This window comes from Sus scrofa, chromosome 8 (assembly GCF_000003025.6).
Source record: "Sus scrofa isolate TJ Tabasco breed Duroc chromosome 8, Sscrofa11.1, whole genome shotgun sequence".
NCBI lineage: Eukaryota > Metazoa > Chordata > Mammalia > Artiodactyla > Suidae > Sus > Sus scrofa.
In genome coordinates this window covers 36976476-36995980 of record NC_010450.4, presented here as the reverse complement: position 1 = coordinate 36995980, position 19505 = coordinate 36976476, and the positions used below count along the sequence as shown (strand labels likewise).

General features: G+C 40.4%; 1 protein-coding gene across 1 annotated transcript in view; it reads right to left on the bottom strand.

Moving 5' to 3' along the window:
- Positions 1-17967, bottom strand: part of GABRB1 (gamma-aminobutyric acid type A receptor beta1 subunit) — a 376937-nt gene extending 358970 nt beyond the window's left edge. The window contains exons 1-3 of the mRNA XM_003356910.5: positions 17259-17967; positions 17003-17094; positions 16515-16582 (exon numbers count right to left, since the gene is read on the bottom strand). Coding sequence (XP_003356958.4) covers positions 16515-16582; positions 17003-17094; positions 17259-17338 — 240 coding nt within the window. The 5' untranslated portion in view covers positions 17339-17967. The remainder of the gene's footprint in view (positions 1-16514; positions 16583-17002; positions 17095-17258) is intronic.

The following is a 19505-nucleotide window of genomic DNA, read 5'->3' as shown; positions in this document are numbered from 1 at the left end:
GTCTTTTTTCCTGCACGAAAATACAGAAGTATACACAGACCTGAATGCATTATATTTCATTTCAAGTCCTCATGATTTTACCCAATGTGCCCTGCGCAAAATGCATTCATCAGGCACAGTCTTCAAGAAGCTCTTGTTACAGAACACCCATGGCATTTGAGGATTTAATGTCTCTTGAATCTCTTCTTCATTAACCACCATGAAGGTTAGTGACATGGCAACTTTTTCTTAGATATAAGTTTGAGCACTGTGCATTGTGAGGTCAATAAGTTAGTTGCTCCAGAAAGAGCCACTGAATTAATGACAGCCCAGCCAAGTGCCCTCCCACGGTCTCTAAGTGCATGGTTGTGATGCTGTAAACTTCTTGAATTACACACACTCTAGAAGTGATCAAAATGTGGTGATTTTTGAAGGTCTAAAAACAGATGGTTTGTAAATATTAATTAAAAATTTTAGAAGTTCAGATTCCTTAGTTGGGATGGGTCTTAGAGAAATTTCCTTTCTCTTGTCACCCTCTTGCTTTTGGGTAGAAGAGCCGTGTAAGCCAACTAGGACAGATATAATTAGCTTTTCTTGTTCTGAAGCTCTCTAAGGATGGACACTTCCCAGATACTCTTCATAGCTGCTTCCAGCATCTTCTCACTCATTACAGTCAAGATGTTCTTCCTTATGTCCAATCTAAACTTCGCTTCTTCCTGCAGGTTAAGGAGTTCTCTCAGAAGGGGGAGGTAATCTGTAAGGACCTGACAGAGCACTTTCACACCTTGCACCAAAATAGGTCCACTGTGATTTATTTATTTTTTATTTTTTGTTTATTTTGTCTTTGTTTCTTTTTTGTTTGTTTGTTTTTGTTTTTGCCATTTCTTGGGCCACTCCTTCGGCATATGGAGGTTCCCAGGCTAGGGGTCTAATCGGAGCTGTAGCTGACTGCCTACGCCAGAGCCACAGCAACTCGGGATCTGAGCCGCGTCTGCAACCTACACCATAGCTCACGGCAATGCCGGATCCTTAACCCACTGAGCAAGGCCAGGGATCGAACACGCGACCTCAAGGTTCCTAGTCAGATTCATTAACCACTGAGCCACGATGGGAACTCTGGTCCACTGTGATTTAAATCAGTGAACAGATCAAACTTTTTTTTATAAACTTGAAGACATTAATCAAGCCACCCCTTAATTTTACCAACTTTAACCCAGGGCTAAATTATATTGACTGCGAATGCAGTTCATCCTAGGACCCAGTTTGCTGAGTATTAATAATGTTTCCTAATCTTTGAAACCTCTCTAGGTTTAAATGTTATCAGAAATAATGATGTTTTATGATCTAATTGATTTAATGACCTAACCACCACACATAAGATTCTGAAGCCAGTCTACTTGGGTACAAATCACAACTCTATCAGGTGCTAGTTGTGTAACTTTGGGCAAGTTTCTTAACTTTTCTGTGTCTCAGTTTCCTTATTTGTACAGTAGAGATAATAAACATAGATACTTCATATGGCTGCATTATGTATTAAGTGGGTTAATATTTGTAAAGTACTTAGAATGGCACCTGCTTTGTAGAAGTACTTGGTAAGTATTATTATTATTAAGACTCCAAGAAGGTTTTCCAGGCCTTTAGATTCATATCTGATTGTTCTTGGTAATCTTACATCTGTAAACGTCTTTGTACTATTTTGCCTTGCCTGGAATATCCATCACCTTCTTACCTAGGTTATCCTCTAGGTTATCCTCCCTTAGAACAGCTCAATTTGGTTGAACTTTCTCTGTCATGTCTTAAGTTGAGATCTCATTTTCAGGGCCCTTTTTTAGTGTTAGGGACAATTATGACCCCATGAAGATGATTTATTTTTATTTATTTATTTATTTTTATTTTTTTGCTTTTTAGGGCCGCACCTGCAGCCTGTGGAGGTTCCCAGGCTAGGGGTCTAATTGGAGGTACAGCTGTGGCCTATGCCACAGTCACAGCAATGCCAGATCTGAGCCGAGTCTATGACTTACACCACAGCTCACGGCAACACCAGATCCTTAACCCATTGAGCGAGGCCAAGGATCGAACCCACAACCTCATGGTTCCTAGTTGGATTCGTTTCTGCTGTGCCACAACAAGAACTCCCAAAGATAGTTATCTTTTAATACCTCAACTTTTCAATGAGATTCTTGGCTGTTCCTCGAAGAAACAAAGTAAATCCTACAATTTTTACTAATGTATCCTAATTCCTAGCAAGTCTCTTTACCCTTATAATGTTCTCCGGTAAGCAAGGGTGGTGAGCTGATAGATAATGTTTATGTTTGCTTATCTCAAACTTTAGTATACAGTTTTTATCAGGTTATCTCATCCACTCTACCTGATTCTGTCGTTGATACTCATAGTGTTCAGAACAGTACCTGGTACACCGTGTGTGCTCAATAAAGAAGGAGGAGAAGAAGAAGAAGAAGGAGGAGGAGGAGAAGGAGGAAGAAGGGGAGGGGGTAGGAAGAGGGGCAGGAGAGGGGATGAGGAGGGAGGGGAAAGGGAGGGAGAGGAAGAAAAGTAGAAAGAGAAGGAGAAAAAGGAGGAGAAGAAAGAGGAGGAGAAAACGAAAAAGAAGAAGTACATTATCAATAACTGATACTTTCTCCAAGTCTGGGAACATACTGTCTCATTAAGCCTTCAATGATCTAAGAAGAAATTATAATTTATTCCCATTTTAAAGATAAAGAAATTCAGGCTTTGAATGACATAGGATGGTCATAAAGCTTGGCTTTCCCAGGACAGTATTGGTTCACACTTCTTGACCCAGGTAGTAGTAATAGCATTCCCTGTCATTCTCAAAAGTTCACATTTGAACAATAAATTATATGATTACTCTAGGGTTAATTAGCGCCAAGGTAACAGGGTCTGTAATTGGAGGAACTGTAAGTAAAATTAGAAGTCAATTCCAGAGCCCTAATTCCTTGGCTAAACCCTCAGAAAACCACATGCCCCATTTCTTTCAAATACCAGGGAGTAACACAAAATATGAAATTTAGAGAGGGATGGGGAACCGTATACAGACTGAAACTTGTAAATTTGAGAAGTCTCAGTGTGAGAACCAAGAGAAAATGGTGAGAAGGAAAGGTGAGGGAAACTCCTTTTTTTTTCTGTCAGACGTCACAGGATAGTTTCACAATTAGAAATAGGGCTATGAATTCCAACTGCATGATGAAAATCCCAGTAGCCAACAAAAACCGTATTATTTTTGATTATGAAAGATGCGAATGAATGTTATTCCTGATGCCTGGACATTAAGGAGGAAGAAATCCATTACAAGCCTGGGAGATAATAGTAAAATAATAAAAATACCAGCCTTTAACATTCATATGGTAATTTATACTATACATCACATATAAAGAGCATATATTTGTATCTGATTTATCTCTTTTGATTCTCACTGCTCCCTGAAATAAGTAGAGCAGAAATGTTTATTTCCATTTTACACAAAACTGAGAATCAAAGGGTTTAAGTAAGTCACAAGATTTATACCTGAGACTGTAAATTAGGATACCTCATCATCCTGACATTTTAAAGCAATTTAAAAGTGTTCAAATATAACCTGACTGGAGCACATTCAAGGGGAATGTGCTTAAGGAGAAAGTCCAACATTTATACACCAGACGAGGAATGTCTGAACTTAAAAAATTGCCAGTGTGCTGCCCACTAGACACTGATTTTTAACTATGAGATTTATCATGTTATTAAAGCTATAAGGTATTATGGTCACATGGCCCAGTCAGCATAGATGCTATGGTCCCAGGGAATGGAGGTGAATTTGATGATTTCACATCTTGGGCTACAAAGTACTGGGCATCACTGTCAGATCAAGCAAAATGCTTTTCAAGTGCAGAGGATGAGTGTGGACAACACAAATCCTGTCTCAGCACACCTTAGCCATTGTTTTGAGCCCTTTCACCTGGGCTCCTGAAATCAAGACAGGGCTGATTTGGGGGGAAAGTATGAAATAACTCCTGATGGCTTGCTTTCCTCACATTTTTTTCTAGTCTCTGTCTCTTATGCAAACCTGTTTTGTCATCCAACCATTCATTCACAGGCTGGTCTAAATACAAGACATAAAGATGAGCATCATGGTACCACCTCTCTCAGGGTTATTCACGTTTCAGCAGGCATCAAAGCAGAAGACAGCAAGATCTGATATTTCAAGCAGGTAGCTTCTGAAGTCAACTTCTGTCGGTGCTACCTACCTACACTACTAAAAGCGTCCCATGTTTCCACGCAAAAGCAAACCTCCACTCAGTGAGGTTTGTTAGTATTGAAAAAAATGGCATTTGCTTTGAGTTTGGGCTTACATATCTTTTGCAGAGCCGAAAGTACAGATCCCTTTAAAAGGCGGACAAGCTGCTTGATAACTAGGCCAAAACGTAATTCATCCAGACCTGCTTATGTTCTGTGACAGGGATGTTTGCACACTGTAGGGCACATGTCACATCCCGAAAGTCATTCCCTTCCTTAACTGCAGACAACCAGGTTATGAAATCCGCTTCATGACCCCACAGTTCACAGGGGTGTCTCCCCAAGTCGGGTTGGCATAGATGTAAGATGCACCAATAACCCACCCAAAAGTGAATACTGCTTTCCAGTTTTGTGAGTCCCTTCCACTCTCCAAATATCTCATTCTGTTCTCCTCCTCCCATTCCCAAATGCAAAACTTCTAAAAAATCAGTTCTCACTGCATTTAGCCAAACATTTTCAATGGACCAACCTTACCCTTCATAGTGAATTTTCTGATCTGAACTCTGCAGTCAGTTTGAACTGGGATTTTTGTTCTCTTGGTTGTTTCTTTGGGAGGTGCTGAATTGTGTGCATGTGTGCATGGGTGCATGCACGTGTGTGTGTGTGTGTGTGTGTGTTGGAGTATGGGCAGGCAGAGAGGTGTGATGTCTGTGGAAAGAATCTCTTATCTCCATTTAATGCAGTAGTTGATTTAGTACACTTACTAGTTATGACAAATCACTGTGTGGATGTGGAAGTTTCACACAAAAGCTGACATTTGAAAGCAAACATCATCTTGTGATAAGGACACGGTTATAGCAGAAATGACTAGATAGATGTAGACTGATATAAATAGCTATTAAATACATATATATTAAACATATAGAATATATGTGTCTATTTCTGGATTAGACATATCATTTACTTTATATTTTCAAATTTGATATAGTTCCTTGGTTACCTTTTAAAATCTAACTTACCTCATTCAAAACCACTCTAGATGGCTGAGGAACCCCCTTTTCATAGGCTATCTTTTATGTTTGATTTTTCTCCTTTCTAAATTCACTTTGGAGTCATCAATCAAGTTATTATTATTATTATTTGTTTGCCATTTCTTGGGCCACTCCTGCAGCATATGGAGGTTCCCAGGCTAGGGGTCTAATCAGAGCTGTAGCCGCCAGCCTACACCAGAGCCACAGCAACATGGGATCCAAGCCGCATCTGCGACGTACACCACAGCTCACGGCAATGCTGGATCCTTAACCCACTGAGCAAGGGCAGGGATCGAACCCGCAACCTCATGGATGCTAGTCGGATTTGTTAACCACTGCGCCACAACAGGAACTCCAATCAAGTTATTCTTTAGTAATTTCTTAAATGTTTCCAGAAATATTGATAGTTCAGGTACCAGCAGACAGATGACATTTTGAAAAATGGAAAGAATTCACTAATTTTTTAAAAAGTTACGTGTGTATACACACATATGCATATATATATCTGTATATGATGATACATATATATCTTCATGACGTTGATATTTGTCATGAAGAGATTTGTATCTGTGAAACTAGCTGTGCCATGTGATAAAGCTGTTTCTATGGAAATGGCTCATGGTTCATGCTCAACATAAAAGAAAATTACATGTGAAGGTATAAGGTGGACCTGACAGAGAAACTATTAATTTCTGAATTAGAAATTTTAAATGCCATTATTACTAACACTTTTTTACGGCTAGAAAAATTCTTTTATAATCCTAATAAATGTTATTAAGCCCCTATAATATGCGAGGAGCTACATAGCATAAAGAATACAATCCTAAACTTCCTGGGGCTTAGATAGTGCTGTGGGTGGGGGATGGAAGTCAAGGTTAATAAAAACCTTATACAAATGGAAGATGACAATTATGTTACATAGCGTCTTTTGTCTTTCAGAGTCTTGATTTGTTTATATGCACTCTTCCTCTGGTAGATTTCTCTCCCGTGTGGCTGCAGAGAAAGCTTTATAGAAGAAAGATGATTTCCTGTGGGTTTTAAAGTAGATCTAGATGCCTTTGAGTGGGTGAGGGATTGCAAGTGGTAGGAGGGAGAAATGATGGCCTCTGACACAAGAAAATGTTCTAGGCATAGGTAGGATTTCAAATAAATGTCGTCGAACTATCTCTATGGAAACCACAAAGCTGTTTCTCTCAGCTAGAGAATTGTATATCATTCTCTTGAAAATAATAGATCAGAAGAAAAAAAAAAAAAAAAACTCCCCATGAGTCACAGGAGGTTTGAGTAGGCAGGGACCCTGAGCTTTCAACAAATCTATTCCCCCGCCTTCAGGAAGGATCCCGAATAAACCTTCTCATTCAAGCAAGATTCATTCCTAGCAACTTCCCTGATTAATCCATTCAGCAACAAGAACAAGACATCTGGCCTCTGACTTTCCTGTTGCATCTGAAGGACCTTAACCCACACTTTTTCACTTTCGGTAGGGGTGGAATAGCTGATTGCTAACAGCTACCTAAGAACCCTCTTCTGTTTGAATGTATTTCTCTAGCGTCTTCTCTACTTTCTTTCTCTAAACTAAATGACACAATCTCTGAATATGCCTTTGCTTAAATAGGTATCCTCTGTCCAGGAGACCATTTGTAGGGATGGGGCTTTGTTGATTTCATGTTTAAGATCATCCCCACCAAGCCATTCAAATGTTTCTGCTCTTCTACAAAGCTCCTGGGAGTCACTTTTGAATTTCCTGGCAGCAAAGCTTCATCTCTCTGGGCTAGCTCTTGGCCCCACTTGTGCTATCTATTATACCTCGTCTCATTTCATCGCCAAATACACTTTCTACAAGAACTCACACTGCTTCCGTGCTATTTCCCATGGAAACACAGTGTTCCAGAAGGACTCTGAATCATTTTAGGGACGCAATGGAGAAGAGAGCAGATGCTTTGCAAATGGGTTCCGCACACATCTTTTTTCCCCACCTATATGGTTTTTTGATCTGAGTTGATGTAACATTTTTTTTCTCTGAGTATTTTAATAGCACAAATTATATAATTTTTATTAGCATTAATTTACAATGTGGTGTCAATTTCTGCTGTACAGCAAAGTGACCCAGTCTCATGCACACACACACACACACACACACACACACATTCCCTTTCTTATATCATCTCCCATCACGTTCTACCCCTATATGGGTGTTATAAAAGCAACTGAAACAGAGGACAAAGGTCACTTCCCTGGGTGGGGGTGGATTTGAAAAGTAAGTTCTAAATCTATCAGGGTCTGAGTCCTCTTCGATAAAGAACCATATCGCTGCAGATTAAAGTTGACTGCACTGCATTCTCTATCCTTGGCCAGCACCCTTTCTGCAGATCTCTAACCACCTCATTTCAGCCTCTGCATTTATGGGCCCAAGATTTCTCCCTGCAGACCTCGCTTTATTTGTGAACAGAACTAGAGGGGTCGCTAGCTTTTTTCAAGATGGTTTCAACCTCCAATATTCTACCTCAGTGTTCCCACCAGTACCTGGTAACGATATGCTCTGATATATATATTTAAATCCGGAAACATATCTACTTTGGTGGTGAACAAGGTGGCTGGGGCTTCTTTTCCTGTTTCCCTCTCTGGGCTGATGGTGCCATAGTACCCATCACTCTATAGGGAACCCCAGGGGACAGCCTAGGCTCCCTGATCTCTAACTTCCAACATCAAACGGGTCATGACATCCCTCTGATTGGCCTCTATTTGAATATCTTTTTTTCCTTCCTTTCCAGTCCTCGGGTCGCTGTTCTACTTTAGTCATTTATCATCTCTCATCTGGACTTTGAAACACTTTTCGATGCTTTTTGACTAGGAACACAGGCCCTGGTTTTAGCCATCTCTACTTCCTCTTCCAAGCAGCTCTCAGAATGATCTATCTGAAATGCAAATTGTAGCACCTGTTAGAACCTGTAGCAGGTTTTCTGTCTTTCAGGATCAGGATTGATTTCCTTAGCATACACATTTCAGCATCATTTCTTTCTGTCTCTGTTTGTGTCTCCTTCTCTACATATGTACATGTGTCTTTTTAAAGTGAAAATGTAAAATGTGTAAGATTTCTTTAAAAAAAAATCAAACAATTCAAAAGGGAATATAAAGAACAGAAAGGAACTTTCTGCTGTGGCTCAGCAGAAATGAACCCAACTACCATCCATGAGGATGTGTGTTTGATCCATGGCCCCACTCAGTGGGTTAAGGATTGGCAATGCCATGAGCTGTGGTTTAGGTCACAGATGCGGCTCAGATCTGGCATTGCTGTGGCTGTGGTATAGGCCGGCATCTGTAGAGCTGTAGTTCTGATTCAACCCCTAGCCTGGGGACCCTAAAAAGCAAAAAAAAAAAAAAAAAGAAAGAACAGAAAGTATCCCTGCAAGTCACACAGCCAGTCCTGGTTCCACCACCAAGAGACAACCACTGTTACTCATGTCTTGTATATTCTTCCAGAACTGGTCAGTGCATATACAAAAATGTATGTTTCTAGAGAGGCTTCTCTTCATACAACTGAGAACATTTCAATAACACTGGCCTGGTTCAGTGGGTTAAGGATCAGGCATTGGCTTGAACTGTGGTATAGATAGCAGATATAGCTCGGATCCCACATTGCTGTGGCTGTGGCGCAGGCGGCAGCTACATCTCTGATTGGACCCCTAGCCCTTGAACCTCCATATGCTGTGGGTGTGGCCCTAAAAAGACCAAAAAATAAAAATAAAAATAAAAATAAAAAAGGAAAGAAAGAAAACCCATTCATCTTTCATGCTTCATGTGACCAGCCTTATTTCTAAGTTATCACCAGTGATAGGAATTCATTTTAAACTTTGTTTCCAGCATTTTTGCCAAGTGTTGAGCAACAGATTGTTATATGCTACTGACTACAATTTCTTTCAACGATCAGCAGTCAAGAGACTTTATGAAATTCATGGTCTTCTGAAAACAGAAATATTCTAAAATGCAGAAACTCTATCCTGGGATTATGAAAAACAGGATTCAGTGCTCTGAAAAAGTTCATGGGGAAACCCTGTATTAACATGTAATCAATTGCAAGCATATACCACTCATCTTCCTACTGTCCTCAATGATGAAAAGTTGAGTTACTGAAACTCAGATCAACTGGAAATATTTAATACCATTTGTTTTTCTTTTGAAATATTTGACCTTCCCTGATAATGAAAGATGTCATCTCAAGTGTGTTTTGAGGGTGCTATCAAGAGTCTAGGACCCTGCCAAGAAAAATGCACCAAACATTTACAGAACCGATCCTGAGTGATGTTCAACTGAGATGAACACCTCGGCTTTACCTCTTGCTCCCAGACCACCTGATGGAAAGATTTTAGGTGGATTGGGCAAATCCTTTGGGATACCCAGATCGTAGAAAATAAAGGAGTCCTTCTGTTTCACATTAAGTGTTGAAACATTTATTAGTTTGGCAATAGTTGAGCAATAAATACAGTGGACAGCATCATATAGAAATACTTCCAATTTGGTCTTGACTCCAATGATCAATACAATATAAAGTGGACATCAGTCAAGTTTCATTCTGAAGACCATTGATTCAACATTTCTTGTTGCTGTCTTTGGGAATGTGTTTAACTAGGGAAAAAAATGGATGATAAAGCCATGACCAATTAAAATGGTAATTCAAGAGGCCCTGGATGGCACGCAGTCATTATTACACTGTTCCCAGGAGACTATCAGCATTTACATTCAGTGGGAATTCAATAAATGCCTATTGAATATGAAAAAGAATGAATGGATGTGTGTACCTATATAATTGAATCACTTTGTTGTACAGCAGAAATTATCACAGTACTGTAAATACTACACTTCAAAAACAATTTTTAAAATGAAAAATAAAATTAGAAAGTATGTATAAGAAAAAATCAATAAATAATTGCTTGTTGACTGACACATCTTAACAGGAGAACAAAATGGAGTTACATGGAATGTAGCAGGAAAATAAGATGGAGAAGAATCTTGATTTTTGACAAAGTCTAAAATATTCAATAGCCTAAGTTTATATGGTAGAAGATTTGAATTAGATAGAGGTTTAGCATTTTGCAGAGGAGAAACTTAAGGCCCGGAGAAGTCAAGTGACTCTCTCAAGGTCCCAAAGGTAAATATCAAGAATATGTTTTTTTACTTGCCTCGAAAATAGGAGCCAGATGCTGGAGTTAGGCTGCCTGGGTTCAAATCCTGGCTCTTCTCTTTACTAGATTTGTAACTTCTGAGCAAGTTTTTTAACCTCTTTTGACCTATGTTTCTCCATCTCTCAACCTGTTTCCCCAACTGTAATGGGAGATGATAACTGAAGAGCTTTAAATGGGCTGCTAATATAAAGCATTTGATAGCCATACCTTATGCATAGGATGCATTCAATAGATGTCACTATTTTCATTGTATTACACTCTTTAATACCTAGTCTGGCTGTGTAATCCTAAGAACAGAGGCTTCAAATGTGATCTCAAACTTTACAAATTCTGGATAGGCTTGCTTTGATGTGTCTTAGAGTATAAAAAGATCTCTCCAAACAGAAAGACAAAGGGAAATTTTTCCTCTCTTAGCTTCTCCACATGGTATAATATTGTAACCCAGCACCTAAAAGTGAGACCTGGTTGATTACTCATATAAGAGAAAAACGCATTTATATTTTTAACTGCTGATAACTGTTGATGCCTTTACAGGGTAGTGCTGTACTTGCTCTATTTGCAGAGGAATTCTGTTATAACCTCAGAGAATTTACTGACAGTAGCAAGAGTATGTTGAGGTGATTGTATAAAGCTATTGCAAGCTCCTAGTGGGGGGAAATCTGGCTTGCAATGTTCTCTATTCTGAAGGAGAAAAGTCATTGTTCTGTAAAGCAGCAGGATAGCCTTGTTGGAGTTAGGTGCTTGGTGACATTTTCATAGCCATCATTTAAGGCTGGCTGACTCAGAAGTATTGACAGTTAGGAGGACTGCTTATTAGTTTAAGTCAAACCCAATCATCCAGGCTCTCATCTTCATCCTGTTGCTTACCATCAATTACTAAACTAATTTTCACATTCGGGCACAGCTACCGGTTTAACCACCTAGAAATTAACTTGAAACTTAATTTGAAACCTTGGAAAAATACCACTCTTGGAGAAATTTAAGCGGGGAAAAAAATCATTTTGTGATACTGCTAGAACTTAGAATAACTTGCTTCTCAAAGTGCTGTCCGCGTACCAGCAATTGGCAACACCTGGGGGTTGTTAAAAACGTGGGATGTCAGACTCCATCCCAGCCTCTGAATCAGAATTTGCCTTTTAACACTTTGAGATCCCAGAGTGACTCAGATACACATTAAAGAAGGAGAAACACTGGTTTAGAGAAATGCGGGAGGGAGATTTGTGACAAGTGGTTACTGTTTTGTGTCACTAAGATGATGGTAATTAGACATAACTGCAGTGGGCCCCAGAAACCTCTGGAATCAAATATTAAAATAACAACAGCGGAATTTAACAATAGTGGATATTTGAGAAGTTAAGTTTGTTTTTCTTTTGGCCATTATTTAGAAAGTTGACTCATTTTAGGTTTTTTGGGGGGAGGAAGAGGAGTTGCTTTTAGTGTTCACTGTAATGGCTGTAAGAGCATTGTAAACCAGGGGTCATGAGTTCAAATCTCACTGGGGCCTCCAGGCTTTCTAACTTTACCATTCTTGCCAAGGGGGTTGGGGAACCACGGGAACCCATGGGACCTGAGGCTCAAGGCTCACAGGGCAGTTGGGGCAGGGGGGCTTGGAAACCTTGGGGATCAGGTGCACCACTGTCTCCTTTGGGTCCCTCGATTCCCATTGATGTCCTGGTCCATGGGTGGCACCTTGCCTTTGGGAAACCCTCTCTCCATAAATGAGTTAGGTTCTTAACAGTATCCTCCTCTGCCTCTGATTTTCAGGGGTACTGCTTTTTTGCAGGGATATTCCTGCCTAGGTCTCAACTGGATATCTTTGGCCAAGCCTGGAACCTCCATATTCCACTCTCCAGGGTGCACTAAGGCTTCTACCTCAGCTTCAGATTCAATCGGTTCCTCTCTTGTTTTCTGTTAGAACCATTTGGTGATGAGGATGGGTCCCTTGCTCCACCAGAAACAGAGTGACACCCAACTTAGTTAATAAATCTTTCTATTAAAGGGATGGAGCAATCAGGCACAAACAGAAAGGAATGTAAAATCAGCTGGCCATTGATGATGCATGCCTGAAGGAAGGAAACAAGGAATACATGACAGCTATTCATTACTGGGAACAGCTTTAAGCTAGGACTCAATAGATGTTAAGTTGTCTGGGGGTGGCCATTCAAACCATCAAGTCTTTAGATCAGGGACAGAGAGCTCTGTGCTTGGAACTCCTCCTTGATGATCAGGAGCTGCCTCTTTAATGAGAAGGAACAGTTAGTCATTGGCATCTGAAATGCAAGAGTTCAACCTTTTGTTTGCAGGCGGTTAATATCTTGTGCCCCCAACCTACTACTCTAGGAGAAGACTGGCTTGTTATTATTTGTATTTTATTGGGTTTACATCAGGCAACGTTAGTGGTTACTTTAAGGGAATTTCTGGGGGCTTGTCCTTTTGCTCCAATTGCCTCTTATTCCTCTTGCATCAATCTTTTGTGTGTGTTTGTCTATCAGTATATGTGTTGGCAGAAATTGTTAAAAGAGAAGGATTGAGAGATTTACTTTAAAATATATGGTAATTACAGTAGTTTCTTTTAAGATCACTGTTCAGAAAATAATGACAGTATGTAGTCCCTATCAAATGCACAATATATCCCATGATGCCCAAAGAAAAATTCTTCATTCTTCCTGATTTAGCATTATTGTCTGAAGAGAAAACTCTCGTTCCCAAGTATATTTTTTTCCTGCATCAGAGGTTTTGCATTCAGAGGTTTTCCTGCATTCAGGGGTTTTGCATTCGCTGGTCAGAACCAACAATTCTTGACTATAGAAATTCTTGACTAAAAAATCTCTCTCTCTGTCTCACTCAGTCTTAAATTTGGGAAAAAACATTTGAAATCTGGAAGGACGTGAATCAGAAAATACTCTTGATGTGATGTTAGTGTTTAAAACAGGCAATGTTAGAAACCAATCTGGAATGATATTTCACTGAGGGTAGCATAGGAAGAGAACACGAATTAACAGAATCTAGCTTTCAAACCCATTAATATACAATTACGTCATTTTCCCAGCTTTGGAAATGTGTGGCCAATAACAGCAATGAATAAAAATATTAAAATGACCAATGTTTCAGCAATGTATTTTAATTTGAGTTTTCTTTAAAACTAGTTTTATTTTTTCAATGTCCATTCTTATTTATTGTTAATTTTGTTGAAAAATTCCTATTAAATAACCTATTACTACCTGTTTTATTGTGCTAATGTTATAGGCTTCAAGTCTCCTTCAAGAAGTTTAAACCCAAAAGCCTCTGGCCATGTCTCATTGTAATGCCCCTTCCCCCACTTTGATCAGCCTGGGCTGCTTACTTCCTACTAGAGAAGGAATGTCACCCAGGTCTCACCCCACTGCTATATAACCTGTTCCCCATTCAAATAAGGTATCCTGCCCAAGACCAATCAGAAGATCAAATCGGATCTCCCCTCCATGTTAGTGGTTACTTTGAGGCAATTTCTGGAGGCTACTGTATCCTTTTGCTCCAACTGCCTCTTACTCCTTTTCAGCAGAAGTTACTGCTTATCAAGCTTCTGAAACATGCTTAATATAAATGTCTTATTTCCTATTGACATTTCAATCCTGCTTATATTATCTAAAAATCAAAGTGCATCATAAACAGTGCTCTTAACCAAGGCTAACTATCCAGATTGTATTTATATAGATCCCTCAATTCTAAAATTCCTCTTTGTTTCCATTTTTGGGGCATTATTTCCAACCCACATATTTCAATGCTTGTCATAGATGACAGAAGAAAAAATAAAACTTCGTTCTTGGTAGGGCTCATTAAAAAGAGAAACTAGTAAGAATAAGTAAGTCAAGGCTTATTATTTTTCAATGTTCAGTAGCTTCTATTTTCCCATCGTGTCCCTAACATTTTTGTGAAAAGGTAATGGGTAATTTAGCAGATTATATTTTTAAAGGTTTATCTGTTGGGTGAATATTTTTAAAAATCAAGTACATATATATGGTACAGTGAGTAAATAGATTATATTATTCCATCATTAAGAGCTAATTCCGGCAGTACTAAAATTAAATTCAGTATTTTTTTCTGAGTTTTTATATGAATTCACTTGAACAACTGGTTATACAGAGGCTTTTCATTGTAGTGGTTATTTTAGTTAACAGCAATCTCCCTATTCGATTCAGTTTTTTTTTTTTTAAGTGAAAAGTCATTTATAAATATCCTGAACAGAATTACACATTTAAAAAATTCTGAAAAGCATAGTACTCTGAAAAGCAGACCACTGGAAAATGCAGTTTGCCTTTTGAGCTTTCTGAATATTCTCCTAGTTTATAAATTATCTGTGTGAGTACTTACAAGGCACCAAAATAAATGAGTGAAAAGAAAAGTATTATCATCATTTATCTACATGATACAAACAAGTTGTTAAACTAATTGTCTAATTTATCCAGTCGCAATAGCACAGATTGGGTACAGTTTGTATATATGCACACATTATTACACTCGCCAGTGTTTGTAAATATTATTACATTTCCAAGCATAAGTGAATAGTGAGTCTTGGGTGCTTTGTGATAGTGACATGTATGTGAACAGAATATTAAAAAAAGAGTCTTTTAAAAATATTTTCCAACTCAGAAAATGTTCATTGTACATTAATATTTCAAGATTGCTTTTCTAATACATCCCTCAGAGATATTAATTTAAAATGGTATTTAAAATAAGCTATTTATAGCAGAGGAAGTTACAACATTAAAACACAGAAATTTAATAACCACACTTTTTATTCTAATCCCCACTCAAGAGATTTTCAATATATGTATTTCTTCCCCTAAATACCCTAAGAAAAGAAAAAAAAAATTAAGTCTTAGCGTGTTAAAATAAAACGACACACGAATATTGAAATGAAATGACAATTCAATAGCCTTTACAGCTATAAAGTGACAAAATCCCAGTTGGCTTTAGTGTCTAAATTATTCAGGCTGTCTAAATTTCTGCTGCCACCATATACATATATTTTTCTTTCTTTCTTTCTTTTTTTTTTTTTTTTTTTTTTTTTTTGCAAGTGCAATAAAATGGCATTTTGCTCAGGTAGGTCTAGTTGTTCCCTGGGTGGCTGGTTCTAGAAAAGCAACGATCTTTCCCCCCTGCCTTATAAGAAGCAACAGTTAGAAACTCTAGAAAACTGCTACCCCACAGTGGTTGGAAACAGCCAATAGAGAAAGTGACAGACAGCTATGATTTCAATCCATTTTGCAACAGCTTCAGAATGTGAGGAGGAAAAAAAAATAAACCTTAACTCATCTCAATGAAAGCATTGCACTGTTACTGTCGCCCCCCACCCGCACACACACCCGCATCCCCCTTCCACCATCTCTTTGATCAGGCTTTTTCAGCATGCTTAGGTTTCTAAGGCAAAGTAAAGCAATAACTCGACCCATTCCGTCTCAACTTAAATTCGCAAGGTGCAGCAAGACAAATTCACCAACCCCACGTGAGAACAATACCAGCCTCTCCCCCGAAGCTGGCTAGAACACTTTCATATTAGCTAGCAGGCTGGACTGTTGCCTCAGCCTGTTGCTCCTGCCACTCGGTGTGCCAGAGCCTGGAAAGAGGGAGGGGACGCTCTGGGTCCTTGGTGGCGGGCCTGGGTAGGTCCGGCTCGCGGGCGGCTGGGACCGCTCCTGGAGAGGAGGCGGCTGCGGACCACGGTCCGGGGATACTCTTGTGCAGCCCGCCCGGCCGCCGGCAGATGGTGCCCTGCGCATCGCAACAGCAAAGGAAACCCTGCGAAAGTACCGCTGACTCCGCCCCACCCGCTCCGCTGTCGCCACAGTCACTCGTCCTTCCCCAAATAGTGCGGAGCACGTTTCCTCCAGAACACCGCAGTAGCCCGTGTGTGCGTGTGTGTGTGAGCGCGCGTGTGTGTGGAAAATACAAACCAGGGACAGCAGGGTGTGTGCGACAGAGTAGGGAGCGCGCGCGGAGTGGGACTCCAGGGGCCGGGGCGAGGTGACCGCCAACGAAACACAGAGGGCACGGAGACCGGCCCATTTCGCATCTGCGTAAGCCTGGCCGCCCGGCCAGTCGGAAGGCCACTTACCATGTTCACCTCGGAGACCATGTCTATGCTGGCGACATCGATCCTCATCCCGACGTCCACGGGGGGCCCTGCCGGGGAGGTGGAACACATTTTGGACCTAATCTCAGAGTGGCGACAGGCTGGGGAGGGGCAGAGGGCTTCCCTGCGCTTACTACATTCGGAATGGGCTCCTGCCACCCCCACCTCTCCACCCCCTTGCAGGGGACAGCCTGGGAAAACAGGTGTGGGCACACGCGTGATGCAGTGACTATGCAGAGGGTGTGTCGAGCCAGGGGAAGGTCGGCTTTGCCTGGGGTTTCATCCACCTGCGACTGAAGGTCCAGCGTGTGCATGTGTGTGCGTGTGTGGCCAGCGCTTAGGGCGTAGTGCACGCTTACGAAAATGACATGCTTCTTCTTCTTCTTTTTTTTTTTTTTTTTGACATTTATCTTTGACAAGAAAGGAGAACTAGATGTGGGTTACAGGTTGAAAAAAAGATGAAGAATTACCTCCAAAGTCCGGCCGCAAGCGAATGTCATATCCTTTGAGCAATCTGTCCACTGTCTCTTTCACGTATGACATGTTGCTGGGCTCATTGGCGCTGAAGGGAAGAAGTAGGGACCGTATTCAGAATGAACACAAACTGTGAGCATACATAAAAATAGACAGGCACACCTACCCCCCAAATAACGAGCTACATGATCCAGCAAGCATGTAAAAAGAAAAACACCGAGAAAATAGAGACATTCAACAACAGCAGCTCACCTGTGTGCACAACAGACCATGGCAATCATCACAGGGAAAGAGAGAAGCCCCAAACTCTCTCGATTTTGTACTGTCCACATTACTAACTCTGATTAAAGAATTGTCTTTTCTGCGAAGGTTCAAGGAATGCAACTTAGTCGGCGGCAGGGCAGTAATTCCCGAATGGACCTGCGCATGCGCAGAGGGTGCTCACTACCAAAAGACACCTTGTGCCTTGCAAACAATATTCCTAGTGGAACAGGCAACAGATTTCAATCCCTTTAAAGTTCCTGTTTGTGGTGCTCCGCGTCCTCCGAGTAGTAAAAGATACCCTGCTGTTTCCTTGTTCGGGATCCTACGTGCATGTGGATAAGGATCTTTGTGCATTGGAGGTTGCTATATTCTTTTCCTTGCTGCCTTCAACCTGATTTTTTTTTTTTTTTTTTTTAACTCAACTCCCAGGGATCTGGCTTAGGCTGCCTGCGACTGGCATCTTTCGTTGACAGTCACTGGGGTCTCAGACAGTCACTGGGAGTCTGGAGGGGAGGCGGTTCTCTGGTTACGTGGTGTGTGTGATGACGGGAGGCAGGCATGAAGGGGCTGGGGGGCGAAGTGAGTGGCGAGCGAGAGCCAGAGAAGGAAAGTCAGGAGGTATTTGAGGACTCCAAGAATCAGCGCCTTCCCCCGCGCCCCCAGCGCCAAGCATCTTAGGAAAGCTAGCTTGGGGTGAGAGAAGGAGAGAGGGGCGGGTCAACTTTTGCATTCGCTCCCCCACCCCCCAATTTTCTTCCCTCCTCATTTCCCGTCTTTCCAGGCTGAGAGGTGAGGGGAGCAAGTATAGAGGCAGCGTCTCAGGCAGCCAGTCCTTTTTCTAGAGCCATTTGCTGCAAGTCCCACTTTTCTTCTAGGTTCTAGTAAGAAAACCCTGTTTTAACTGCCAGCGTGTTAGCTCCTATTAGTTACCAAAGCAGGACCCTGAAACACCCAGAGGGTCTAACCTCTGTTTCCTAGCAGAGTGGGATTCTGTAGGAACAAGAGTTGTTTGAATTAAATTAAATTCAGTCAGTACAATTCGATAATTCTTTGTTTGGCGGGAGACCCTGGGCCAGGCGTTTGTTCATTTGTTTAATAGTATATATTAAATCTTTGCTATGTTCTGGGCATTGTGGGACTTAGAGATGACTTTATCATCCCAAAGATCCGCAGTGCAGAGAATGTAGAAGGGAATTTTCCCTTCCTAGAGAAATTCATAGGTTAATCGGGGAGACGGAAACAAATACAAGTAAATTCAATATATCTCTAAAGAGTTCTAATAGTGACAGGAGGGTTGTTAATTCTACCAACAAGAAGTAGATACGGCTTCAGGAGGAGAAAGCTTTTTTCCAGAGCTGGGAGGGAAGGGCATTCCTGAAGGCAGGAATAGCCTGTGCCAAAAAACTTGAAAGACACTTTGACAAACTGAGACTTGAAAGCATGAGATCTGCTTAGATAGCTGAACCCTGAAGTAATTGAGCAGAATATTAAAGGGAGAGAGGGCAGGTAACGAGGATGCAACGGGAAGCTGAGGCTAGACCACCAGGAAAATTACAATTACCACTTTACAGAGTTAAGATTCTGGAAATCACAGGTTTTTTTCTTTTTTTTTTTTTTCCAAATAAAAAATAACTTTACTTGTTAAACACATCATTAAGGAAGGCAAATTAATCTGGGGAGAATATCAGGAAAACATGTTTGGCAAATTATATTCACAAAAAGATGTTATAACTCAACAATAAAGAAAAAATATTTCAATTATTTTAAAAAGTGGAAAAAAGATCCTTCTCAAAAGAGCATATGTAACTAGTTAATAATGATATGAAAAGACATTTTACATAGTTGGTCATGAGGGAAATGTAAATTGAAAACACATTGAGGCACCACTGATGTACCCACTAGATCAGAGAAAGACAATTAAAAACAAATTCCTTTTTTAAATTTGAAAACCTCACAAATACTAACCAGGACCTAAATCCATAGTCCAAGCAACTGCTTTCCTTTTCTATCCACTCCTTCAGTTCCCATCAGTTCAAGAGATTTCTTGTTATTTCTTAAATATAAAAAAATACAGTTTCCACATAGGGATGGCTGGTTTCTTTATCCTCCTTCCTGACATCAGAACAATTTCTTAAGTAGATTTATTTAACTATTTCCCCAGAAAGAATTCATTCTGTGAGAAATGGAGCTGTTATCTATAGACAGACTTCTAAGATGTTCTCAAATACAGTATTG